This window comes from Procambarus clarkii, chromosome 18 (genome assembly GCF_040958095.1).
Source record: "Procambarus clarkii isolate CNS0578487 chromosome 18, FALCON_Pclarkii_2.0, whole genome shotgun sequence".
In the NCBI taxonomy this organism is placed as follows: Eukaryota; Metazoa; Arthropoda; class Malacostraca; order Decapoda; family Cambaridae; genus Procambarus; species Procambarus clarkii.
Window position 1 is genome coordinate 40565301 of NC_091167.1, and position 27114 is coordinate 40592414.

Here is a 27114-nt window from a genome sequence, read left to right on the forward strand (position 1 = left end):
TAGATCATGGGGCTCACCAGACACCTAAAGAGGGGGCACCACCTCCCACTCCAGAGAGCCCACAGGGGGGCACATGCAGTAGCCAACACAAGAGCCCCCACACCGGCGCCGGTATCTGCCACATGAACTTCCGCCACCACCACAGCAGAACGGTCCTTCTAATTACCACAAGCTACACAAGCTTCGCAAAGCTTCCTGGCAATACGTTAGTAATGAATAAATATGATATATTTACTCATTATAATGTTGGTGCTGAATGTACAACACGAAAAAACATAATTTTAATCTGAAAAAGTATCTCTTTATAAAGAAATTAGACGAAAATAAAGAGCTGGTGACGCCAAATCAAGTCGACGATCCAAGCGTCTGTTAGGTTAGGTTAGGATAGGTTTGGTTAAGTTAGGTTAACTTAGGTTAGGTCAGCCTAACCTAACATATCATATTTATTCATTACTAACGTACTGCCAGGAAGATTTGTGAAGCTTGTGTAGCTTGTGGTAGCTTGCGGTAATTAGACGGACCCATCGGACCGTTGAAGAGGGATGCCAAACGGCAGTAGCAAAGCCAAAACGCAAAAACAGGACGTGATCTGGCGGCTCCCAGGCAGAGAAGGTATCCAGACGTCCGCTCAGCGTCAAGGTTGAACCAGGAGTCCTAATATAACCTGTACGCAAAAATATATCTTAGATAAGTCGCTCCACAACGTTGTTGCTTGGTCCGTCGACTTGCTTTGGCGTCACCAGCAGCTTATTTCATCTAATTTCGTTATGAAATGATACTTTTTCAGAGTAAAATATGTTTTCCATGTTCTACATTCAGCACCAACATTATAATGAGTAAATATATCATATTTATTCATTACTAACGTAATGCCAGGAAGTTTTGGGTGGATTTGGGTAGCTTTGGGTAATTAGACAATTCATATTTGGGGTATAAAAAGACGTTATTTAAAACTCCAAATATGTGCAATAACCCTGAATTCCGCTCAAAAATAATGCTCAATAGTCATTGTGATTTGACAATAACTGAAAGCTACCAGTACTGTACATGATAACGATATTTACAGTTCATTGGTATAAAACTTTGAAAGAAAAACTTAAATGAAAATACAGTATGATGAAAAAATCCATAGGAGCTGTGATGAGGGTTCAAACCTATGGGGGTGGGTGTTCCGATGCAATCGCCCCAGACAATCAGGCTACAACATGGTAAAAGGAATACAACCTGTTGTTCTACTGAACACAAGAGGGCTTTTTGAGGCTTCTACTGAAGCCGGCCTAGGAATTTCACACAATCCTACCATGCACTCTGGCTGTCATCAAGGAATGTTCTACCTCTGGCACTCCTCTTTCAATACACAGAATAATCACACTAGCATGGCTGCATCAATGAGAAAATCAGTAAGCAGCATGATGAGGGTTTGAACCTATGCGGTGGGTGTTCCCACGCACCTGTCCCAGACAATCAAGCCATGACATGGTAAAAGGATTGCAACTTTGAGTTGTACTGAACACATGAGGGCTTTCTGAGGCTTCCACTGAAGCCGGACCAGAATTTTCACACAATCCTCTAATGCATTCTGTCTGTCATATAGGACTGTTCTATCTCTGACGTTCCTCTTTCAGTACATAGAGTAATTACACTAACGTGATTGCATCTATGAGAAAATTCGTTGGAACCGTGATGAGGGTTCAAACTTTGTACGATGTTGTGGCCTGATTGTCTGGGGTGTGTGCGTGGAAACACCCACTGCATAGGTTTGAATCCTCATCATGGCTCTTGCAGATTTTCTCATTGATGCAGTCATGTTAATATGCTGTATACTCTGTGTATACAGCATACTGTATTGTAATGTTTTACAGTACTGTACTGTAATGTTTTACAGTACTGTACTGTAATGTTTTACAGTACTTATTCTTAAAAACAAATTATATTTTATGCAAGCATGGACTGAAGTCAGCACACTGACCATAAAATTCACTTATTATTGATGACTCAGTAATATTTTCTAATTTACAAAAGATTTAATATTTAAAGAAAACTCTAGGGGGGAATGAAAAACAAAACAAAAATTAAATATTTGTATTAATAAAATATCACAGTAATGTCTTTCTATTATAGAAAATTTAAAAGTAACATGGTTCTATTTTACAGGCTAAAACAATGTTATGTGGATTGCAAAACCTTTGTGCTTAGTTATCATTTATTGTCTAAAGCCATGAACACATATGGGTACATAGCCAACAGATGCTGTGTTTTGGCTCAGGGCATAGTCTAGTTTCCTCAAAATATTAAAGAATATATCTAACATGTCCTGAAATATGTTTCTTTCATAGGCTCCAAGAAGAGATTCCTTCTATAGAAAAAATTTATCATCTAGGATAGCAAGCATAGTTTGAACTATTTTAAATTGAGTGTTCCACTGTGTAATATTTGCAGCTTGGGGACTGTTCTCACCTTCTAATAGTTGTAGATACTTTAGATTTGCTTTCATGTGATACAATCTTTGCTATATAATCAAATACTTTGTCTAACTGGAGGACATTATTTATTCCATACTTTATAACCAGTTGCAACGTATGTGCAAAATAAGGAATATGTTGAGCAGGGAGACCTGAATAATCATCAGTATCATCACTCTCGCCTGAATCAGAAAACCAGCTACCTCAAAACCAGGTTGTGAAAGTGCAGTAATTGTGTTACTGGTGAGTAATCATCACAATGATGAAAACTTTTAGTCCAAACCATTTAATTTTTCTCATATTACTATACTATTCTCTCTGTACTATGGCACCCTTAGAAATGCTTGCAGGCTAAGACTGAAGCTTCCATGACTAGTTATGGATATACAGTACTGTAATGCATTGTCATGCATGCATATTTGCCCACTTCACCAGGTATCTAGAGTAATACAGACTGCTTTCACATGTTGCAGGTGGTATATCCATTTTATTTTAAGCTTAGCACATCTCTCATACATCAGTTTAATGACAAGAAGGTTTCTGGTAATTATGATCTGGGATAAGAAATGTTCATGATACCCCTTACGTAGTCACTATCGACAAGTGAGAGTGGTACAAGGTCACAAGAAATATAAAGAATAAGGGTCTCGGTAATCTTTTGTCTTGGGTAACTGGTAGCATACTAGTCCTTGACAGTGAATGATATGAAAATACTATTTGCCATAAGGTGACATCTCAAGTTGCAACTGGCAAGGAAGCAAAGTACAGTACTGCTAAACTGAGTGTCAAAGTCAGAAATGCTTAAATATGAGTGAGTTCCCCACATCTTTCTCATTTTATAACTTGTACAATTTTTCAACTACATGTAGATGCTTGGATGTATAGTACTAGTACTTGAAATTGAATTTTTTCAAGTAAATTTCATTAAATTATGAAACTGCAAGTACACATACTTGAAAACTGGTAAATAAGTACCACGTACTTATTTACCAAGTACAAGTACTTCAACCCAAGCCTGACAGCAAGTAGTAAATGTTTATGCATATTTAAACACAATATATAAATATGTTGTATACCTATCCATCTTTAAGAAAATGTTTGTCTGCCCAAGGTTGAAGGCCAGACACTTGCAATTAAGATCATGTAACTCTGTTAATGTCAAGGAAGGGGAGGAACCCCACTTTCAAAATGTTACTAGTTAAATTTTTCTTGTACAAATCCAGATTTTGGATAGTTTAAAAAATTCCTTATCATCATCTTTATCAATTCTTGTCACAATTTTCTACAGTATGTGATGACACACTGCCTTTTTTCCTGCTCTATATTAGTTTTGGCATAGTTAATGCCAAAAATGTAAACATTGTAATATTTTAGTATAGCTATGCTTAATAAGTTTTTAATTACTGTTTGGTCCCCCCACCTCCCTCCCCCCTCATAACCAATATTATAACGGTTTTTAAATCTGTTACCAGTTGGTAAAATGATCCACTCGTGTAATTACCTAAGTGTAGTTACAAAATGAGAGCAACGTTCATGGTGTGGTCTTGTGCCACAATATTCAAGCTGATGAATGAAGACTTTTTTCCAAGTACATGTACTGTATTGGAAGGATACAGTATATTTAGTAACAAAATTAATTCTGGTAAATCTCCTAAAGTATTCCGATTTGGGATTTAAATTACTCTATGTACAACAAGGAGAAAAATGAGTTCAAAATATAAGTACAGAAACCCAGCTGTGAGTGCAACCCGTCCTCAAATCAATTCCATTCCATCCAGTGGTCGATCTCAAAGATAGATTCATCAATTTTAACATGCAGTTCATTCAAAATAGGAATTTTCTGAAATATAAATTAATATTGTTATATATTAGCATACTGTGCATATTTAGGCATTGGTTAGGTTAGGTGTATAGGTTCCGTTGGCAATTATTTGTATTTGTAGAATGTGGGCGAAGCATTTAGTGCTGTCGTTTGAACAAAAGTCGTCCTCAAGCACTTGTTCTAGAAGTGTTCGAACGTCATTAGTTGCGAGTTATGTTTAAACCGTTTTTCATTCAAAAACAGGGTTTGGTGGGTGCATGGAATGGACTTTGGCCTTTGTTTATGAGGACGGGCTGGTGAATGTAATCAAATGCCTCTATCTGGAGGAGCCCCAGTAGCTCCCTGAAGCCATCTTGCTGATATTGTGCCATACTAAAAGGTCACTGATGTGACTTTTGGTATGTTTGACCTACTGGGGATCAGAACCAGAACCTGGTCCTTTCACAGAGGTGCAGGAAGCAAGTGACAATCTGTCACTCTATCATGAAAAGCTGCCAGAAAGTCAGCGAAGCTTTATAGACAGCTGGAGGGTTCACAGAAAATGAAGCTTGAAACCTCCAAACAACTCTACAACAATTCACACAAAACAAGGGATTCACTCAAACTAGCTCAAAACTTGTTACCTGTATTACTGAATACTGCCACCAGGCCACCCAGCTCAAGCCCTTTGCCAAATTCCCAAGTCATTTGTATAGCTGATGAACCAATGAACCTGGAGTGAGTGGGGTAAATGAGGTAACCCCCAGAGCTCCCCCAGAAAGAGCCATTTCATTACATTTAATGCTGGGTTTCTGGAGGGAGCATCCAGTGGCTCCTTGAAGCTTGACTAATCACAGAGACCAAAAATGGGACTTACCATGGAGGAGGAAAAGGCAGCAAGCACAAGGACAAAGAGGAAAACCCAGGCCAGGAAACAGCCCAAAGTCACACACAACCAACCATGACCAGGAACACTGACTGAACACTAGACTACCATTCTCTGGTTAGAATGCCAAAACCCGAGCCCGAATATCAGCCCAGGATATGTTGGAGAAGACAATGACCAAAGCCATGTATTTGCAAACATCATGGACCTGAAGGTAGACCACAGGCTGGCTAGACTTAAGACACTGCAGCCAGCCTGAGAAATGCACGTCTTGGAACAGGGGACCAAGGAAACAAGGCATCTACCAAGACATAACTGGTGACTTGCAGGTAGCAGCAAGAGTCACCACCAGACACAACAAACAATGTATCCCTGGCCAAACCAACTAAGCACCAATCTCCAAAGAACCCTTTTTGAGATCTTGAGATGATGAGCCTGGTAACTCAATTCTTTGCCAGATAAGGAGAATACTGCAGACAAATTAACCACCCACCAGGGTCAAAGGAACTGACCCCCTGCCTCTGGAAAAGAGCCTGGTGGCAACAAGAGCCAACAAAAAGACAGCCTTAACCTTTCCTCTGCACACAGCAAGCAAGATTGCTTCATCGGTGGCATGCAAATTTATCAGGGTTGTTTTGGGTGTAGTTGGAGTTGCTTCTAGGTCTTTTTATGAAGTTGTCACATTAAACAGCTACACAGTACAGACATTAAGAAAGATTCATGAGCTGAAGAGAAAATCGTAAACCTTGACAATGAGAGAAAATGGCAAAACCATGTCCCAAGAGATCAGGATGGCTTTGGAGGAGCATGAACAGGCTGGAAGTGAAAAAATGCGCACACGGGATGCCAATTGAAAAACAACCAAGACAAAAAGGACAGAACACACCTGACCAAAACCGAAGATGATGAAAAGATAAATTGTGAACTGAGCACCAGGCAAATTCATACTGTCGCCACAAGGAAAGACAGATAGGACACTTAACAAACCAGCCACCTACTCACCATATAAATGGTAATAGGTATGCAAAAAAAAATAAATAAATAAAACTCCAGATGCAAAGAGAAGAGAAGTTTGAACCAGTAAAGTACACTGCCTGGCTAATCTGACTGAAGAGGTAAAGCTGTAGAAAAATGCCTGCGTTCAGAAACCAGGTCAGGAGAACTGAAAACCAAAGCTCGACCAGCCACCGAGGAGCCAGAAGGATCACCCTGAGTATGACTCTAGAATGGACAGCACTCAGAGCAACAATTGGTCAAAGGTAAAAAGGTAAATGAATCTCCACTTCGATCAGCCCCAATGAAAGGCATCCATTACGAGAGCCTTACGATCAGAGAACTGAGCCACATATGAAGGAAGGTGCTGGTTCCATGGCGACATGAAGAGGTCCACTTTGGGGCATCTAAATATATCACAAAGCCAAAAGAATAATGAATTGTCAATGGTCCACTAAATAGGAATGAGGATGGAAGCAAGACATCCCATCTGGGAGAGCATTAGACACATCATGCATGTGAGCTGTGCAGAGAACCAGACCCCAAGAAACCAGAAGTTGAGCTCCCTTAAGCATCCAGCTCCACAGGGACAGATGAGACCACCCTCGGTCCAAGCAATGAACCACTGGGGATTGGCTGGTGGGACCCAGACCAGCCAATGATCAAGGTATGCCAACACACAAATCTTTAAGAGATGAAGCTGGGCTACCCTGATGTACACTAATCTAGTAAACATACTATGAATGGCAACCATGCTGTGTTGTATAAACAAGTATGCAAACACCAGTACACCCAAGGCACCAGTTTCAAGCAGAAGGTAAAAACACTCAAGTAGTAAACTTTATGCCCCACAACAAAATGAACCAGGATGAATGAGGACATGTCAATATGCATCCTTGAGTTCCAGGGCACAGTCCAAGCTCCAGCTTGTAATAGCAGGCAAACTTGGGTGAAAATGATCATGCAGAAGGTCGAACAGGAAATGAATCTTTCCAACCCAAGGATGTATGTTATAAGCATCTTCAGCTATAAGCATCTTTCAAACTTGCACTCGAGTAAGATGAGCTTGATGGACCAATCCAAAACAGACCCTGGTAAAGACCTGCAGGTGATTACCATGGCATGAAAGTAGGTAACCAAACAGAAATCCCAGGCAATGAGGCTTCTTGCTGGAAGAACAGCCATTAAATGCCGTCAAAACCAACCAGGCAATGAATGGCAACCATGCTGTGTTGTATAAACAAGTATGCAAACACCAGTACACCCAAACACAACCAAGTAAATGACCCCAGCCAAGGGCCCAAACAGAAGAATCAAAGATCTGTGATTTGCCCAAGGTGAGGCATTCCACCCTGGTGGCCTGACCTCTCAGGGACAAACCCCCAAACACACTACAGAAGATAAATGCCTGTGCAAGGGCAGAATTCTCAGGCAATTGGGGAAGAAAACTGAACAATTTCTGCATGAAGGAAAGCAAGAGCCAAGCCCACACAACAAGCCAGAACAAAAATACATACATGAACCAAATACTAAAATAAGGAATAACATCACAAGCATATGGCCTCTGCAGGGCAAACAAAGTTCAAGGAAGACCAGCATTTAGCTTGAGGTGGCAGGGCTTGTGCACAACTGATGGACTGGAACACTACAGGCAGAAACAAACACTGCCCCATCAGTAGCAGGGAAGCCAGTTGAGGGCTAGGCCACCTGGTAGTAGTATTCATTGCTATTATGCTTCAAGCTAGCACGAGTCCCTTGTTCTATGTGAATCATTTGCAGAGTTGTTTGGCGGTTTCAAGGCTTTGGTGACTTTGTGGTGGCTTTTTCCAGTGGGGTGGCAGATCCCACTGGAAAAAGCTCCTTGCACCTCTATGAGGGGCTAGGTTCTTACTCTGGTCCCCCAGTAAGTCAAACTAAATTTCTACGACCCTTTAGTATAGAGCAATCTCCATCGCTTCATATGGAGATTACTTCAAGATAGCTTCAGGTACCCACTGGGAGAATCATTTGGAAAGACTTTATGATTTACACTGAAAGCATAATATGACATAAGAACATTTTGATGTTAGGTTTAAGTTAGCTCTGTTCTTCATGTGCTGTTGATTCAGAGGGAGTTTTGTGTTTACAACTATGGTTTCTCAATGATACTTTGAATTTGAATGAATGTTTACATGTATCACAAGAATATTTAGCAATTTTGCTGTGTTTGTTTTCATGTTCTTTTAATTGACATTTCCTAAGAAATCTTCTTCCACAGTGACAGATAAAGGGTCTCTTTTGGGCATGAATCTTAAGATGAGACACAAGGGAATCCTTTCTAGTGAAATTTAATGAACATTTATTACAATGGAATTGATAAGTAGTTTCTTGGTGTGATTCTGAATGTCTCTGAAGGCCCCAAGAAGTGGTGAAAGTTTTTTCACACTCCTTACATGTCAAAGTTTCTAGATCTGTGTGATATTTTGTGTGCTGAAGAAGATCCTCTTTACAGGAAAATGTTTTAGAACAAATTTCACAAGCCAACTGTTGTTTTGTATGTTTACGTTGCTTGTGTCGCTTCAGTCCATACTGCTTGGCAAACTTTGCTCCACAAACCTCACAAGAATGGGAACTCTTCCGTGTTCCAGAGTGGAGTTCCAATATGTGTGTTCTTAACCCACTAGCAGTATGACATGAATGCTTGCAATGAATGCACTTATGAGCTTTTTCTCTCTGATGCACTCCAATATGTTCCTTTAAACGTCTCTCCGTAGTAAAGGCTTTACTACATTCTGCACATATGAATGTTTTACTCAGCGCATGAACTTCTCTCTGGTGTCGAAGATAAGAACACAATTTTGCAAACACTTTTAAACACTCTCCACAACGGTGAACCTTTCTACCAGTGTGCTTCCTCTCATGGAGGTCCTTAGAGCATTTTCTGAAAAACCTTTGTCCACAAAACTGACATGAAAAGTTTTTCTGACCTTCAACTTCATGGGTTTTGTAATGTAATCTGTAAGTTGATTGACTTGTATATTTTAAATTACAGACTTCACACGCATATTCCTTTATCTGTGGCTGCTGCTGTGCTTTGGAAGACAGATTTACTGGGTCATTATCTTGCATTATACATACAGTATTTGCACTCATATCTGGATTAATTCCATTGGACCCAAATGGATTATTATCTGTACTTAGAGTGCCATTCAACTTACTTACTAATAGAGACTGAAAGCTGTGAATGTATCGATTTACATCAGGACACTGACCAACTACTTTTCTCTCCTGATCATGATGAAACTTTTTATGAAAATAAGGCATTGCATCACCAGGGAGATGTGCAATGTTATCAATATCATGGTCATCTGGCAAATGGTTTACCTGGTTTATACAGTCTGTATACATGTTGCCAGAATCATCATAATTGGTAGGAACATCACAGGCTACAATTTCAGAAGTATCACCTTGAATATGTACATCACTGGCTACAATTTCAGAAGTATCACTTTGAATATGTACATCACTGGCTACAATTTCAGAAGTATCACTTTGAATATGTTTTCTATTGTCTGTTTTACAATTTTCTTCACATTGAACAATTTCTTTGTCAGAAATATGAGCTTCTTTTACATTATCACAAGACAGGATGTCGGTGCTATTATCTTGAATTTCGGTACTGCGCATTTGCTCACTATATGAATTATAATTAGTTAGATTTGTGCAATCTTCCAAATTACTTTCCACAGATTTTATATTACTTGATTTAACTTCATTGCAATTATTAGATTTTCCTAAAACTAAACTTTGGCTGGATGATCCTGAAGAATTGAGAAACTGCACATTTGAACATATATCATTATGTATCGACTCTTGTAATTCAGATTTTTGTCCCGAAGATTCTAATACATGAGCACAAGGGACTTTATCAAACAATGGGAGAGATGAAGCAGTTTTTGAGAAAGACTGAAGTTTAAGTTCTTGGGAAGTCTGCTGTGAACAATCCCATGACGACAATGTAAAAATTGGTGGGTCAATATTTTCAAGATGTGGACGACTCTCTATGTTAGTTATGTCAATTGAAGTTTCAAATGTGCAAGGATGACTAATAGCATTTTGTACATCTTCGTAAGCACAAGGCTTATCTATGCTTTGATACAGAGGCATCTCTGTCTCCACTCTCAGTGATAAGGCATGATCTGACTGAGAAATGCTTTCTGTTTGTACTGAATTCACCTGTGACACTGATGATGGAGTAGTCACAAGAAAATCTAATGAGCTGGTGTCATCACTGGTGACTGTGTTGGGCTCAACCTTCGAAAAATTTGAAGACAAGTCCTGCATGCTGTTATGGAGGAAGTCAATGCTTGATTGCACCAGTTGGAGGGAAGAGTCAGGTTGCTTCCTTGTAGTATTAGAATCTGGAGCAAGTGATTCTTCAGCTGAAGGAGTCACTGCATTTGAGGAATCAAATCTTTCTGCAGAACATGGATTAACGTTTAATGAGTCAGTATCTGTTAAAGGAGAAGCTACACAATAATCAGGTCTACCACCTGAATAGGGTTTTGTGTTAGGGGCTTCTCTGTCTACTGATGGAAGAGGATTATATAAATCAAGTTTCTCCACAGTACCTGGATCAGTACTTAGTGATGGAGCATTACAAGAACTATTCCTTCCACCAGAATATGTATACGAATTATCAGATAGTCTACTTGAACAAGGAGAAAGATTATTTTCATTAAGTGGTCTTCTTCCAATCGAACTAGGGGTCATTGGACTATTATCATATGTTATTTTCCCACTAATTGGGCTGAGTTCTGAAATCCCTGGAGACCTGACAAAAGAAATTTTATTCCTATTAAAGCCTTTCCCAAGTTTTTCCAACTGCCATTCACGTAGTTTCCGGAGCTGATTTGCTGTGTCCTTTTCTTCCATAATGTCAGACAGACATTCTGAGGGGTCGTCAGTATCATTGATCATGAGGTTTTCTGTCTCTGTTGTTATATTACCTGGAGTGGAAACAGCACTACCAAAGTTGCAGCTAATGGCTTCACTTTGGGAAGCTGGGGATGTAGATTCTGGACAAGATCCAACAATGGGAAGCAATGTCTGAGATACATTAATACTTGGCACTACACTATGTTCCTTAACATGTACAAAATAAGCATCTTTACCTACAATCTTTGCGCCACAAGTTTGACAAAAGTAAGCCCGTAATATAAGTTCAATAGGTTCCTCACTAAGTGAAGTTCTTAAATTATCCACTTGACCATCGTTGCTGAATAGGTTGCATAGATTGGAGCCTGACACATCTCTGGTAGATGTCTTTTCTGCAAAGGAAAACGTTTACGATTTTTTTATATTTACCTAGAACATAAATAGACAGTAAAAACAACAAAAAGTTCATGTATAAATCTCTCAATAAAAAAAAACAGCATTGAATGTAATGAAACACCATTTTCTGGGGTGAGACCAGGAAGCTCCCTGGAGCTATACCGGGCTGATGAGTATATATATTAGATTGTGGCAACAGTCAATCGATGGAGTTCTAGCCTACCAGGGACCATGAGCAAGAATCTGTCCCCCCCCTCCCCAAGAGAGGAACAAGAAGCAATGGCTTATAGACACCCCCATGTAGTTAAAAGCAGTCTGTTTCTGACATTTACCAAGTCTGGCACCCAGAACGGTAGGAATACAGAAACAAACTACAGCTGGTTAAAAAATTGAAAACCGAAAGCCAAATGAGTAATTAGAACTCCCCAATCAGAAAACAAGCATGACATCATCACAGCCACCATGCCACTGTCTGTGCAGAAGGGGAAGAGGGGGGGGGGGGGGGGGCAGACCTCCTGTGCCAGCCACCTATCCTCAGTTCAGTGGCTGAATATTAAAAATGCATGAAACCACTGACCGCAGGGAAGGAGGGATGCCGGGGGAGCCTCTCGGTCTCACCCAGAAAATGGTGTTTCATTACATTCAACGATGGTTTTCTGTGGAGAGCCCCTTCGGCTTCCTGAAGCTACCTAATCAAAGATAAAGCAAAAGAGGGACTTACCCGGGTGGTGGCTGCCTCTCGCTCCTCAACTCAAAGTCGAGACAACTGGCTGCAACTTGCGACCCAAGGCTACACACACCCAAGAAGGGCCGAACCAACCAAGCATCCACATCCCAAGGACCCCTCCGCAAAGCAGCAGTCTCATTCTTCGCCAGAAAAGTAGGAGACGGCAGCAAACGAACAAACCCACCACCAGGATCAAAAGAGCAGAAACCCTGTGCCAGAGGAGAGCATGAAGCTCCCCAACCCAACCCCCAGAGGCCAATGCCAACTAGAAAAAGAGCCTTAGAAAAACAGTCCTGAATCAAAGGGGCCACTACAAACAGAGGAGAAGAAAGAAAAGAGAGCACCCGGTCCAATAACCAGGATGACTCAGGTGGTGCATGAGCAAGCTGGAGGTGAAACAATGCCCGAGAAAGCTTGCGGAATGGAGCAGAAGTGACATCCACCCTGAAGGCAAGCTGAAGTGACACCGCCAGCACCGCACGATACGAGGCGACAGTATTCAGCATGAGATGACAATCCTGAAACAACCAAGAGAAAAAGGACAAAACAACCCAATCAGAAATCGAAGACAGTCTACAAAGAGGCAAAAAGTGCCAAAAGGACCGCCAGGAAACTTCATACTGCTGCTGAGACAAAACCCAACAGAACTACTTTCCCCTTGTAAGTCTCCAATTGAATCAGGACCTGGAGCAGCAACTGAACCGGGAGGAGGAGGAGGTACAGGTAACCCCACCTCAACCAGTTCAGCTGAAAGGCATCAACCCCGACGGCCTCACATATACCAGAAGACGCCTCGACCAGGCTGACGTGAAGAGGTCCACCTCTGGGTGCCCGAACGTTCGGCAGAGCCAACAGAATGAGTTGGTGTCGACCATCCATACCGAGGACAGGGGAATGAACAGGGACAGGCTGTCTACCAGGACGTTAGACACCCCCATGGATATGAACTGCCAGGAGAGCCAAATGCAGAGAACTCAGCAAACGAATCACCCAAAGTGACCAGCCCCAAAGAGCCAAGGACCACATTGAACCTCTGTGGTTCACACAATGAACTACTGGGGAGCAGTCCGAATGGAGCCGGATCATCAATCTGCGAGCGACGCGAACTCTCCAAAGTGAAAGCCACACCACTACGAACTCCCGCACCGTGCTGCGAGCCCAACGGATGGATGGACCCTAACGACCCTGGCCAGCCTGGTGAGCACTGGTCACAAAGCCCCAGCTGAGAGACGACGCATCCATGAACAGATTGAGCGAGGGCTCAGGTAGATGCCATGGTACAAAACTACGAAAAACCCAGAGAGGAAGCTGGTTGCACAGCAGCCGACACAAGGCCCCTGGGGTCCGAACCCCCCAGCAATCGCGAGAGCGACAGAAGGAACGTCCCTGAAGGAACCAGAACAGCCGCCGAAGCCAGATCCTACCAGATGGGTAGACCAGCACGGCAAAGTTCAGGCTTCTGCACAACTGCTCGAACAACCGACAAGGAACCCTGGTGCCCTCCCCCCCCCCACAAAAAAAAGATGGGATCACAGCCGACCACCAGGACCGAAGAGACAAGGAAGCGGTCTGAGAGTCCCACACAAGACCAAGCAAAGTCCCAACTTGAGAGAGAACTACAGTAATTGGGATTTCCTCCAGTTCACCAAGAACCCGAACCCGGCGAGTTGGGTAAGAATCAAATCCCCGGCCAACCAGTCATTGAGGTAAGCCAGAACCCAAACCCCTAACAGATGCAAACGAGTCACCATGACAGGGCGCCAGATTCAAGCTGAACGAAAGGCAATGAAAGCTGTAAGCTTGCCGCCCCACAACAAAACCGAGCCAGTCCCTGAACCCCAGATGAATCGGGACATACCAATACGAGTCCTGGAGGTCCAAGGATACCATCCAAGCACCCAGGTCCAAAAGCAGCCAGACTTGGGACAGAGTCATCATCCGAATGGAGGGGTAAAAGACCCAAGGGTTCAGATGAGACAAGTCCAGAATGAACCTAAGATCCACACAGTCCCGTTACGAAACTAGAAACATGTGGGAAACAAACCTGAGGGACGCTGTCGTTTCAACCTTGCCCAAGCGTACCCACTCCAGGGTGACCCGACAGAGTGCAGGGAAAGTGGCCTGCACTGCCAGCTCCAAACCCCGCGAAGGAGGAGCTGCCACCCAACGCCACTACAGGTCAGAGGAAACAACCCGAAACAGCCACAAATCATGGGACCAGGTGAGAGCAAACAACACGAGTCTCCCCCCGCCCCCATTGCCCCATCAATGGGGGACCTGTGAAAAGGTTGACGACCCTTATGAGAGCCCAACCGACGCTCAGACCGAGCACCGACCAGAAGCCCGACCGATGCTCAGATTGAGCACCGACCAGATGCCGACGGCACCGCAGGAGGGGCGGGCCCCAAATCTGGCACCACTGGCTTACGACAACCGAAGGAACCCCGAGCCCTGGCACGACCCTTTCAGGCAGGACCCCTATGCCCCCCTCCCTAGAGAACCTACAAGTCCAACACAGGCCGGCAACTAGACATAACTACCTGCAGAAAATGCACCACCGCAGACTCTGCAAACTGCAACGGACAAAAAGGGGACAAAAATCTAAGAGTCAGGTCTCGAGCAGATTTCAAAGAGTGGATGAGCACTGTTGACACGTGATGCAAGAAGCCCATAGAACTCCATACACATGACTGATGCCAAAGTCTGACATTAGCATATCAGCCTAGTAAGCTCCGGGTAGCCAAAGGGGCTCCCCCCCAGAAACTGTCAGTATACTCTCTAAAAACAGTTATTATGTTCCCCACTCCACTCTCCTCTCATTATACTAATCGCTAATCTATTCCTATCTTACATATACTATCTGTGCATGGGGTTCAACCAGTGCAATTTATATCAAACTCATCACCACCCAGCAAATATCTTTTATTAGAATTATAACAAACTCTGTCTTCAGACAGCACACAGCCCCTCTGTTAAATCCCTAACATGCTAAATACACACACACACACACTCCATACATTCTCTTGTGCTATTAACATGTGCATAACCTTGTTCCTAAATGCCAATCCTGATCTGGTAATCTTCCTTCATAGATGTAAATAGAACCCATGAGCATCGCACTAGAAATAAATATATCTTTTGATTTCCCCAGAATCAAACTAAATCTGTGCAAACACTCCATGCAAACAAAAAGACCCAGTCTATGGAACTCACTCCCTAATGAATTAAAAAATTGTCCAACTTATGCCTTATTCAAAAGTAAAACCCATAACCAAAACCATAACCACAAAAAACTAATTTCATCCTCATAGTTTCCTATCTTGTGTTTCAAACTTACACTGTATTTTGTGTTACCAACTCACCTAATTTTAGTAATTAAGACGTGCAACTTCACCAGTGTAATCATTTTCATCAATTTATATTTTAGTTATTATGTTGAACTAAAATTATGTTACAATGTACCTATTAATAATCTTACCTTATCTGTTAGATTAGGAACCTACCCGAAATGCTATGCGTGTTAGTGGCTGTGCAAAAATGTAAGTTATTAATAATTGTCGGAAAACCCGACACCATTTAATAATATTACATGCAATAGGCAGATAATACTGCTGCTGTGTTGTATACACAAGTTAACCCATAGAAAATGTAGCTTGTAGTGGAATTTTCCGTCAATAGAAAACGGGATATCATTGCCACATAGTACTATAAATTCACCAGCTGTTCTGTTGGGAATTATTCTTAAATACAGTAGTCTTTGGACTTATTACATCATAAAAACATCTCATTTGAATTAACTTAATTACTAGTATCATAATAGAGTAAATGTGACCCTTCTATCACTTATTGACATCTGGACAAGGAGAGCCAAGGCATCAGTGGTGGTGAAGGTCAGCCATTGTTAAGACCAGAGGTGCTGGGGAGCAAATTCAGCTAATATAATTTTCTTGGACGAAGTGTTATGATGATCAAATTAGTGCTCTACCATCATCAACATGCTGTCAACATATACAAGGGAAGTGTCTTACCGAAACCCGTTTATCTAATCATTTCTGGCCAGTTAATGTTAGGTAGATATAGGGCGAACCGGTGCATTAGCACGAGAAAGAGCCTCTAAATACAGGTAATTAGTCCTTGGTCCTTATCTAATAATATATAAATGTTTCATCTGATATAGCTGTCATACATTAGGATTCCAGCTTTACAGCTAGTGCCCTTTGACAGGAACAAGAAGAGGAAGCAAGAATTAATCTTGGTACATCAGTTACTTGGGTGATGCTAGCCTCTCACGAGGATAATTTGGTGTCTAAACCCTAGTTATACCTGGTGGACTAAGCCTACCATACAGTAAGATAAGGCACCTCTAAGTTATTTACTAATATATGTAGTTTAATACTGTAGTTTGATTGGCTGCATATATATAAATTTAATATAAGCCCCCCTAATGTGTAAGGATCAATTTGTGAGAATAATTGAAAAATACAGTACCCTAAACATCAAACAAATTGCTATCGAAAGATATAAATTAACGTAAATATAAATTCTATATAAATTAAATAAATATAAATCTCACAGGTCGGTTCCCACAATAATATCCGTGTAATACAACAATATTGTGTGCTCTCACAAACTCAATGTACTTTCTTGTATATAAATAATAAATAAATAAAACCATTACTTCGAAATTTCCTCCCTGAGGACAGGGTTGTGTCCTAAAGTGTTTGATTACCCTCCGGGTTCACTTGGTTCACCATATACAATACAATGTGCTATATCATGCAAAAAAAAAAAATGAGGAAAACAAAAAAATAATTCAGTCATCCCACCTTTTGTCACAGGTTGATCCTGAATCAACAATTCTAGCTTGGAATTGTCTACAACTGGTATCATTGGCTTGATCCTGTGTGTCTGCAGCAATGTGGGCATCCCATCTCCCATGTGCCTCTCAAGATGATGAGTAAGCTCCTGGATGCCACCAACATGAGCACTGCAGATGGCACACTGGAGAGGCCGATAGGTGTAGTAGAGAAGGTGGTCGTGCAAAGCCACCACAGATACAAAGTCCTGTTGGCAGCACAGTGGACAGCCTAGTGAACCCATCTGTACAGCTGCTCTCTGATGAAAATAAGACAAAATAAAAATCATAGTAAGCAACTCTAATCATCCAAACTAAATTTCAAATGCAGTATTGCACAAGGGACTAAAACATAATAAGATAATAATAAACGAAATTGAAAAGTCCCATTGGTCCATGCAAGGCAGTTTCTATTTATATCAATCAAACTCATTCACATATATATAGTATATATGTTTGCCTTTCACTTGAAACAATCCAACAATCATATATCTATTGTTACCAGATAAGTTGTTTCATAAAATAGCCCTATTACTAAATCAATATTTACCGAGACTTCTCTGAATCTAAACTTATCCAATATACTGTATATCCAAATGAGCCAAAGCCTTGGGTTTGATGTTGATGAGGGAAAACCATTAGTGAGAAAGAGAGTAAGAAACAGAAGACAGTGATATGACAAGAATATAGATAATTATCACAAAATAATGTATTGTATAATAACAGATAATGTATATGGTGAGAGAATATTATTAATGTAATAAAACCAGCATTGAAAGTAACAAAACACCTCTTTCTAAATGATCCCAGGTGGCTCCCTGAAGCTATCTCGGTGAGATGGCTCCACACTATAGGGTCACATCAGTCTAGGGAGTTTTCTTTGGCCTACTGGTGACCGAAGCCAGAACCTGGCCCCCCTTCACATTGGTACAGAGAGCAGGTAACACTGCCACCCCATCGAGAAAGCATCCAGAAAGTCAGCAAACCAACACAGACCACTGATGGGTTCAAAAGAAAGGAAACCTCGAAACTGTCGAACTTCCCAAACAATGTAAACAAATGACCATATCTCTTGAACTAGCTCAAGCACATTAGCACTGATCTTCCGCCAGTAAGGTGGGGAGCTCCTGAGGCTCCAGGTCTTCTTCTCCAGACTTCCAAGCCAGTTCAGAAGCAAATTTGAAGACCACAAACACCACCTGACAAACCTGGAAGGAAGGCCACCAGGGCTCATTCAGAAAGAGTCATTTCATTACATTCAGCACTGGTTTTCTGGGAAAGCCCCTTGTGGCTCCCTAAAGCTAATTATCCACGGAGAAGAAACACAAGGGATTTACCATGGAGGAGAAGGTGGAGAAACAGCAAATAATCAAGACTAAGAAGAGACAACTGGATGAGAGATATGACCCCAAGACAATACAGGCAGAACAAAGATGGGGGCCCAGATTCAAGTTCAAGGGAAGAATCTTGAAGCAGTATAAGAATCCCATAACAAAACCTAACTGGTACCTGAACCTGGGATGTATAGACATGTACCAATACACATCCTGGAGGTATAGGAATACCATCCAAGCTCCAGTCTGTAGTAGCAGGTGAACTTGGATCAAAGTGATCATGCAGAAGGATGGACAAGAAATGAAGCTGTTCAATCCAGAAAAGATCATGAATGTAGAGTAGGTCTGGTGAACCCCACTTTAGGACTGGGAACAGCTGGGACACCCACCCAAGATGAGATCACCTCGACCACACTCAAGTCCAGCCATCTCACAATGTCCCAATGTAGTGCCAGGGAGGAATCCTGGCTCATAAGACTTGACCCAAGAAGCAGGGGAGAGACTGTTGACAGTTAGTCCCTCCCTGTTGGCCCCTAAGGGCTCTTAGGGACCAACCAACTCTACCACAGGCCAAGGGAGATGATCTAAGAAGCCTATAAATTGTGGGACCAGCAGCCGGCAAAATGAGCCAGACACCCCAGCCTAACAGTGGCATCAAAAGGGCAAACTGCAAAAGAGCCAGTGCGTACCACGAGCAGAACCATCCTTCCACGAAGCTCAGTTCTGATACTGAGTAGAAGAGGAACTTCCTGCAGGAAAGTTCCTGCAGGAAGGGGATTGTTATGATCACCCTCACGTGGGAAAGCACCAAGAAAAGGCAGTGAGGTAATACAGAGAACTGTGTGGTTCATCAAAATGAACAGGTGGGGGCTGATGGTCCATCAGCTCCAGAATGATGGTCCAGCAGCTCCAGAATGATGGTCCAGCAGCTCCAGAATGATGGTCCATCAATTCCAGAACCAGCCGGTTGGTTGCCAGGATGCTACTGGTTGGTGGCTCTATGTATATGCACTGGGGAGGTTTCATATTCAATTCTGAATGAACCATTTTTTTTAGCAACTTTTTTTTCAGTGTCTTCCTTCGAAAGAAGCAAGACACCACAAAGGACTCATTCTAGGGCTCACCTAGAAAGGGGCATTTAATTCTATTCACTGCTGGTTTTATTTACTGGTATGATTGTACACTAGGTCATGTACTACTTGCCTTAAATATCTGCAATTATTAAATTATAAACTGGACCCACTTATTACACAATTTGGGGCAAGTGGGGCCCCAGCTATTGGAATGCTGTGCCTTGGTATATATGATGAATTAAAACCTTTTATTGCTACCATAAATACCTGAAGGATAGATCTACATGTTCAAACAATAAAATCAATAAATATCTGATTTGTTTAATTTCCATGAAACATTAAAAAAATGCAGGCCAATTTCCCCCAACAGTATGCCACTTTTATTTAGTTGGAATATAAAAGCCACAAACTGATAAAATAGTTTTCTCTATACAAGTTGTGTATAAAATATAAAACACAATAACTAACCTGTTTACTGTAATACCAATAATTTCCCAAATTTGTTCAGTTTCTTTTGTATTCTTCTCATTGCAGCAAAATTCTTAACACGAGTCTCTCTGATAAACATAACTGGAAAAAAAATTAATGACAGACATATCTTTTGTCTGTCTTCATTTTTTGCACCTTGCTCTTGTTCATCCTTCAGAAATGCATTTTTGTACCTATATGAAATAAATGCAAAGCTACATGCATTACCATATACAGTACAGTAAACAGGGCTTTCTTCATATCAATAGTTTTCCATCATCTGTTTTTGTTTTCTTATACAGAACAGAAATTGAAAACCCCCAAAAGCCATGGGTTCAGCTTTTCACAGAGGATACAATGTTTAGCTGCTATCTGGCTTGAGCTAACAACAATATCACAGAAGATAGCAACAAGACTAATGCATAAATTAAAAGGACTAAACTCTGAGGATAGGATGAGGGAACTCAATCTCTCAACCATGGAGGAGATAAGAAAGGATATAATCACTATAATATATACAAAATACTGAGTGGAACAGGCATAGTGGGCAGCCTCTTTATATTAAGAGAGTAATGAGAAAAAAAAGAGGACATAGCTTTAAACTTTAAACAAACAAGTCAAAGAAATTTAAGGCAATACTTGCACCCTATATGGGTGGGTCAGCAATTGTAATGCACTAAAAATGGAAGCTAACTAAACAACCTCCATCTACAACTTCAAGAGCAGATATGACACAGAACTTAAACATCAGTAAAGTTTAAAAGTGTACCAGGTACAAGAGGTCAAGTAGATGAGCCATAAAGATTCAGACCTCACTCCCTAATGGTCTCTTGTTAGGTAGGCACAAACAATTATCAATAGTAAGTACCTAGCCAATATGGCTATATAGGAGTGTATAGCAGTATCCCTCTCATAGAAGTTTTAGTTTCTAGATATCACTCAGGATGCCAAATAGACCCCCCCCCCAAAAAAAGGCCAGTTAGATCAAATTAGTACTATTCACCAAGTTTTTTTTTTTTATTTTTTTAAGACATGTAGTGTACAGGGACAGTGGGAAAGCAAATTTCTGGTGAACTTCTGGTTTTAAATGCTTGGGGGGGGGAAATATGGAAGCTTAATTAAAAGAAATATTTATAAGTGGGGAAAGAGTGGTAGGAGGGATGAATAGTACAATAAAAGGAATGAATGTCAATGTGGTAGCTAAGGACACATTGTACTACTCCCAGCCCTAGCATACAGAAGTGAAACTTGGGTATGGAAGGTGGCAGGGTGCTTAAGAGTACAAGCAGTGGAAATAAACGAATGAAACGTAGTGATGAAGTGGGTGAAGCACAATACACTTAAGTGGTATGGATACAGTAGTATAATGCCTGGGAATCTTGCAATGTTGACATCATGACTGCAAACCAGGCATGACAGGGCGGATCTCATTGAAACTTTTATAATACTGAACAAGTTAAAGGATGTTGATCCAAATACTTTCTTCAGAAGATCAGATGTAACACAAACGAGGAGCAATGGTTTCAAGCTCAACAAGCCACAATGTAGGACTGAGAACAGGATATGCTTTCTCACCCCACAGGGTTATTAACCCATGGAACTGCTTACCCTGGAAACTGAGAACTGAGAAGATTCAGCAGGATGCAACCAAGCTCGTCCCGGAACTGGAGGTATGAGCTACGAGGAAAGGCTAAAGGAGCTGAATCTCACGTCCCTGGAAAACAGAAGAGTAAGGGGAGACATGATAACCACCTACAAAATTCTCAGGGGAATTGACAGGGTGGACAAAGACAAACTCTTCAGCACGGGTGGGACACGAACAAGGGGACACAGGTGGAAACTTAGTACCCAGATGAGCCACAGAGACATTAGAAAGAATTTTTTCAGTGTCAGAGTAGTTAATAAATGGAATGTACTAGGCAGTGATGTGGTGGAGGCCGACTGCATACACAGTTTCAAATGTAGATATGATAAGAGCCCAGTAGGCTAAGGAATCTGTACACCAGTTGATTGACAGTTGAGAGGCAGGACCAAAGAGACAAAGCTCAACCCCCACAAGCACAATTAGGTGAGTACCCGCCAAAGCCGTAACTGCCAAACTGTGTTGCGTTTTAAAATACACCTAGAAAAGATCAAGGCAAATGGGGAAACTTTCGACAAGCCGCTGAGTTTGTTCTGTTCAAGGCTACTAGGGTTAGTGACCCTCAGGTAAACGCATTTGTGTTGCTGAGCCACAGCAACCCTCTTACGTTCCCCCTCCTCCTCATCCTCCCAACCATTCCCCTGTCCCCTCATCCTTCTCACCATTCCCCCCTCCCATCGTCCTCCCCACCATTCCCCACTCCCCTTGTTCTCCCCACCATTCTACACTGTCCCATCCTCTAATCTCCACCATTCCCTCGTACTCCCAACCATTACCCCCCTCCCCCATTTCCCCAATCATTACCTCCTGCCCCATCCCCTTGTCCTCCCCACCATCCCCCACTCCCGTCCCCTCGTCCTCCCTACAATTCCCCACTCCCTCGTCCGATGCGTTCCAAATGATCTGATGATCCTATCACTGAAAAATATGAAGTTAAAAAACGAAATTAAAAAAAATGAAGAAATAAAAGAATAAACTATACTCACAAAATGAACGGTATGGTAAACAACACAGCTCAATTCCAATGCAATGTCACACAAAATAATTAAATCAAAATGAAAATAAATCAAAATCTATGAAAATTAAATTTATCAATGCAATCGGAAACGGTGAAATGGAATCGTAACATATTTAATATAGCGTGTGTTGCTTTTACGTGCAACAGATGGTGTTATTTTTCAAACAACCAGCGTTGAATGTAATGAAACGCCATTTTCTGGGTGAGTCCCGGAGGCTCCCCGGAGCTATCCCAGGCTGATATGCTAATGTCAGACTTTGGCATCAGTCATGTGTATGGAGTTCTTAGGCCTACCGGGGACCACGGCCAGAACCGGGCCCCCTCAGAGAGGCAAGGGGAGCAATGGCCTATAGAAGCCCCCGTATAGTTGGAAGCATTCTATGTCTGCCATCGACCGGAACAGGCACCCAGAAAGGTAAGCGCCCCAAAACAAACCCCTATTCTGGTTAAAATTGCTACCTAATACCGAACTAGTGGATAGAACTCCCCAACCGAAAACAAGCAAATTAGTGTGACGTCACACACTGCCGCGCCGCTGTCTGCGCAGCTCCCCCCTCCCCGGGAGGGGGAAGGGGGAGCCCCAGACCCCCCGCGCCGGCTACCCACACCTCAGTTCTTGAGGCTGGATGTCAAAAACGCGAAAAACCGCCGACCGGAGGGAGGGAGGGATGCCGGGGAGCCTCCGGGACTCACCCAGAAAATGGCGTTTCATTACATTCAACGCTGGTTTTCTGGGGGGAGCCCCGTCGGCTCCCCGGAGCTAACTACCCACAGACAGAAAAAAGAGGGACTTACCCGGGAGGCGGTCGTCGCTCACCCCTCAACTCGAAGCCGAGACAACTGGCTGCAACCGCCGACCCAAAGCAACACAGGCCCGACGAGGGCCAGGGACATTCACAAGGTAACGAGCAGCCAGGACCCTGTTCGACCGCCGAAATCCCCGCGCCCGAATATCAGACCAAGACATATTCCCAAAGACGGCAGCAAGAGCCGCGAACTTACGAACGTCATGGGCACGGGGATAGACCGCAGGCTGGCTAGACCTAATAACCCTGCGGACGACCTGAGAGACCCGAACCCGCGAACAGGGAAGAAGGGAAACCGGATCAACCCACAGCGCGTCCCCGGACACAGAAGCTGTGGCGCGCAAATAACGGCGAAGCGCCGCAACCGGACACAAAACATGATGCACCCCCGGCCCGACCAACCAAGCATCAACCACCCATGGACCCCTCCGGAACGCAGCAGTCTCATTCTTCGCCAGAAAAGAAGGAGACGGCTGCAAACGAACAAAACTATCACCACGACCAAAAGAGCAGAAACCCCTGCGCCGGAGGAGAGCATGAAGCTCCCCTACCCGACCCCCAGAGGCCAAAGCCAACAAGAAAAGTGCCTTGGAAAAACAATCCTGGACCGAAGGGGCCACAACGAAACGAGGAGATGAAAGGAAAGCGAGCACTCTGTCCAAAGACCAGGACGGCTCAGGCGACGCATGAGCAGGCCGGAGGTGAAACAATGCACGAGACAGCTTGCGAAACGGCGCAGACGTAACATCGATACCGAAAGCAAGCTGAAGCGGCTCCGCCAGCGCCGCACGATACGAAGCGACAGTGTTAGGCATAAGATGACGGTCCTGAAACAACCACGAGAGGAAGGACAAGACCACCCGAACAGACAAGGAGCTAACACGACGAAGACGCAAAAAGAAACGGAAGGACCGCCAGGAAACTTCATACTGCCGCCGAGAAGAAGCCCTCAGGTGGGACACCAACAAGGAGGCCACCTGATCACCATAGAGATGATGATAGACTCGAGTCAAAAAAACCATACGCGAAGACTCGAGGAGAAGATCGAACCAGCTACGTGACGTACCGGCCCGATCTGCTGAAAGAGGCGGAGCCGCGGGAAAACCCTCGGGTTCGGACACCGAGCAACCAGCGCCTGAAACCAAGGCTGGGCCGGCCACCACGGGGCCAGAAGGACAACTCTCCCCTGGTAAGTCTCTAAGCGAGTCAGGACCTGGAGCAACAGCCGAACTGGGGGAAAGAGGTACAGGAACCCCCACCTCGACCAGTCGAGCCGAAAGGCATCGACCCCGACGGCCTCGCAATCGGGGAAGGGCGCCGCATAAACGGGAAGACGCCGCGACCACGCCGACGCGAAGAGGTCCACCTCGGGGCGCCCGAACGTCTGGCAAAGCCAACGGAAGGACTCGTCGTCGACCGTCCACTCCGTGGAGAGGGGAACGAAGCGAGACAGGGCGTCGGCCAAGACGTTGGACACGCCCCGTACGTGAACCGCCAGGAGAGCCAAACCCCGAGAACTCAGCAGACGAGTCACCCGAAGCGACCAACCCCAAAGAGACAAGGACCGCATCGAACCCCCGCGGTTCAGGCAATGAACCACCGGAGAGCAGTCCGAATGGAGCCGAATCGTCGATCCGCGGGCCACCCGAATCCTCCCCAGAGCAAACCACACTGCCGCGAACTCCCGCACCGTACTGTGAGCTCGACGGAAGGACGGATCCCAACGCCCCTGGCTGGCCTGGTGAGCACTGGTCACAAAACCCCAGCCGAGAGACGACGCATCCGTGTACACATCGAGCGAGGGCTCGGGTAGGCGCCAAGGCACTGAACCCCGAAAAACCCGAAGATGAAGCCGGTGACGCAGCAACCGACGCAAGTCCCCCGGGGGTCGAACTCTGCGATCGCGAGAGAGGCGGAAGGGGGAACCCCGAAGGAACCAGAACAGCCGTCGAAGCCAAACCCGACCCGGCGGGTAGATCACCATCGCGAAGTTCAGGCTCCCGCACAGCCCCTCGAGCAACCGCCGGGTGACCCGAGGGCCCTCCAGAAACAGACGAAGGCGGGACCGCAGCCGCAGGAGAGACTCCGGAGGGAGAGACAAGGAGGCGGTCCGAGAGTCCCACACGAGACCCAGCCAAGTCCGAACCTGAGAGGGAACCAGATGGGACTTCCTCCAGTTCACCAAGAACCCGAACCCGGCGAGCTGGGAAAGAACCAAATCCCTGGCTAGCAAGCAAGCGGACTGGCTGGGAGCCCAAACCAGCCAGTCGTCGAGGTAGGCCAACACCCGAACACCTAGGAGACGCAAACGAGCCACCACAACCCGTGTAAGGCGTGTGAACACGCGAGGTGCCAGGTTCAACCCGAACGGGAGACAACGAAAGCGGTAACTCAGACGCCCCACTACAAAACCGAGCCAGTCCCTGAACCGCGGATGAATCGGGACATGCCAATAAGCGTCCCGGAGGTCCAGGGACACCATCCAAGCACCCGGCTCCAAGAGGAGCCGAACCTGAGACAGCGTAGTCATCCGAAAGGAGGGGCAATGAACCCAGGGGTTCAGACGGGACAAGTCCAGAATGAACCGCAGGTCCGCGCAGTCCCGTTTCGGAACCGGAAACAGACGGGAAACCCATCTGAGGGACGACGTCGTTTCGACGACGCCCAAGCGTACCCACTCCAAGACGACTCGACAGAGCGCAGGGGAAGAAGCCTGCCCTGCCAGCCCCGACCCCCCAAAGGGGGGAGGGGCCACCCAACGCCACCGCAGGCCGCGAGACACGACCCGAAAGGCCCACGAATCGTGGGACCAGGCGCGGGCGAACAGCGCAAGCCGCCCCCCCATCGCCCCGTCAAAGGGGCAAACCGCGAAAGGGCCGGCGACCCTTACGAGACCCAGAACCCCGCACAGCGCGAACACCGCGCCGACCAGACGAGGGAGGGTCCGCAGGAGGAGCCAACCCCAAACCTGACACCAGAGGCCTACCACGACGAGAGGAACCCCGAGCCCTGGCACGACCTTTCCGGGAAGACCCACCCCGGGACCCCCGGAAAACCAACAAGTCCGACATCGGACGACAAGCCGCCGACGCAGCCTGAATAAACTGCGCCACGGCCGACTCCCCAAACAGGAGAGGACAAAAAGGTGAAGAACGCCTAAGAGCCAGAGCCCAAGCAGATTCCACGGAGGAACCCAGCACCGCCTGCCGACACGCGAGACGGGAAGCATAGAACAGGGAAACCGCATCCCGCAAAATCGGCGTGAACAGCTTCAACAAGGCAGCCGACGAACGCGCAGCCGAGGACAAGGTGCCGGACCCCGGGACGGACCCAAGCGTCCCCACATCCTCCACGAGCCAATCCGAAGACAGCTCCAGGAGGGAAAAGAACCGCTAGGCCGAACACAAAAGGCCCCGAGCGCGCAAGTCCTCCGCCACGAGCGCCGCCGAAAGGGAGGGAACCTGCACATGGAGCTGAATAACGCCCACATCGCGGGGAAGGGCAGGGGCAAACAAGCACTCATTCAGGTACTCAAGTTCACCCCCCAGGAAAACCTGAAGCACCGTGGAAGCTTCCCGCCACTCCAGCGTGCGGGAACGACAGAAGGAATGCCAGGAATCCAGACCAAACAAGGGGCAGTCTGCTAGCCAGGATGACTCCGGAACCTCGTAACGGAGCCAGAAAGGGAACGAAGTCCCAAACCTGAACGTGGACGGATCCATTTCCGAGGCATAAT

General features: G+C 44.7%; 1 protein-coding gene across 4 annotated transcripts in view; it reads right to left on the bottom strand.

Moving 5' to 3' along the window:
• Positions 1-2067: 2067 nt before the first annotated feature.
• Positions 2068-27114, bottom strand: part of LOC123754436 (uncharacterized) — a 49132-nt gene continuing 24085 nt past the window's right edge. The window contains exons 2-5 of one of the 4 annotated variants that reach the window (XM_069326533.1): positions 21521-21626; positions 17009-17297; positions 9631-11451; positions 2068-9588 (exon numbers count right to left, since the gene is read on the bottom strand). In XM_069326533.1, coding sequence (XP_069182634.1) covers positions 8219-9588; positions 9631-11451; positions 17009-17282 — 3465 coding nt within the window. In that variant the 5' untranslated portion in view covers positions 17283-17297; positions 21521-21626 and the 3' untranslated portion in view covers positions 2068-8218. Of the gene's footprint in view, positions 11452-17008; positions 17298-19912; positions 20015-21520; positions 21627-27114 lie in introns of all 4 variants that reach the window. The other 3 variants (XM_045736846.2, XM_045736843.2, XM_045736844.2) reach the window with 3 other exon arrangements.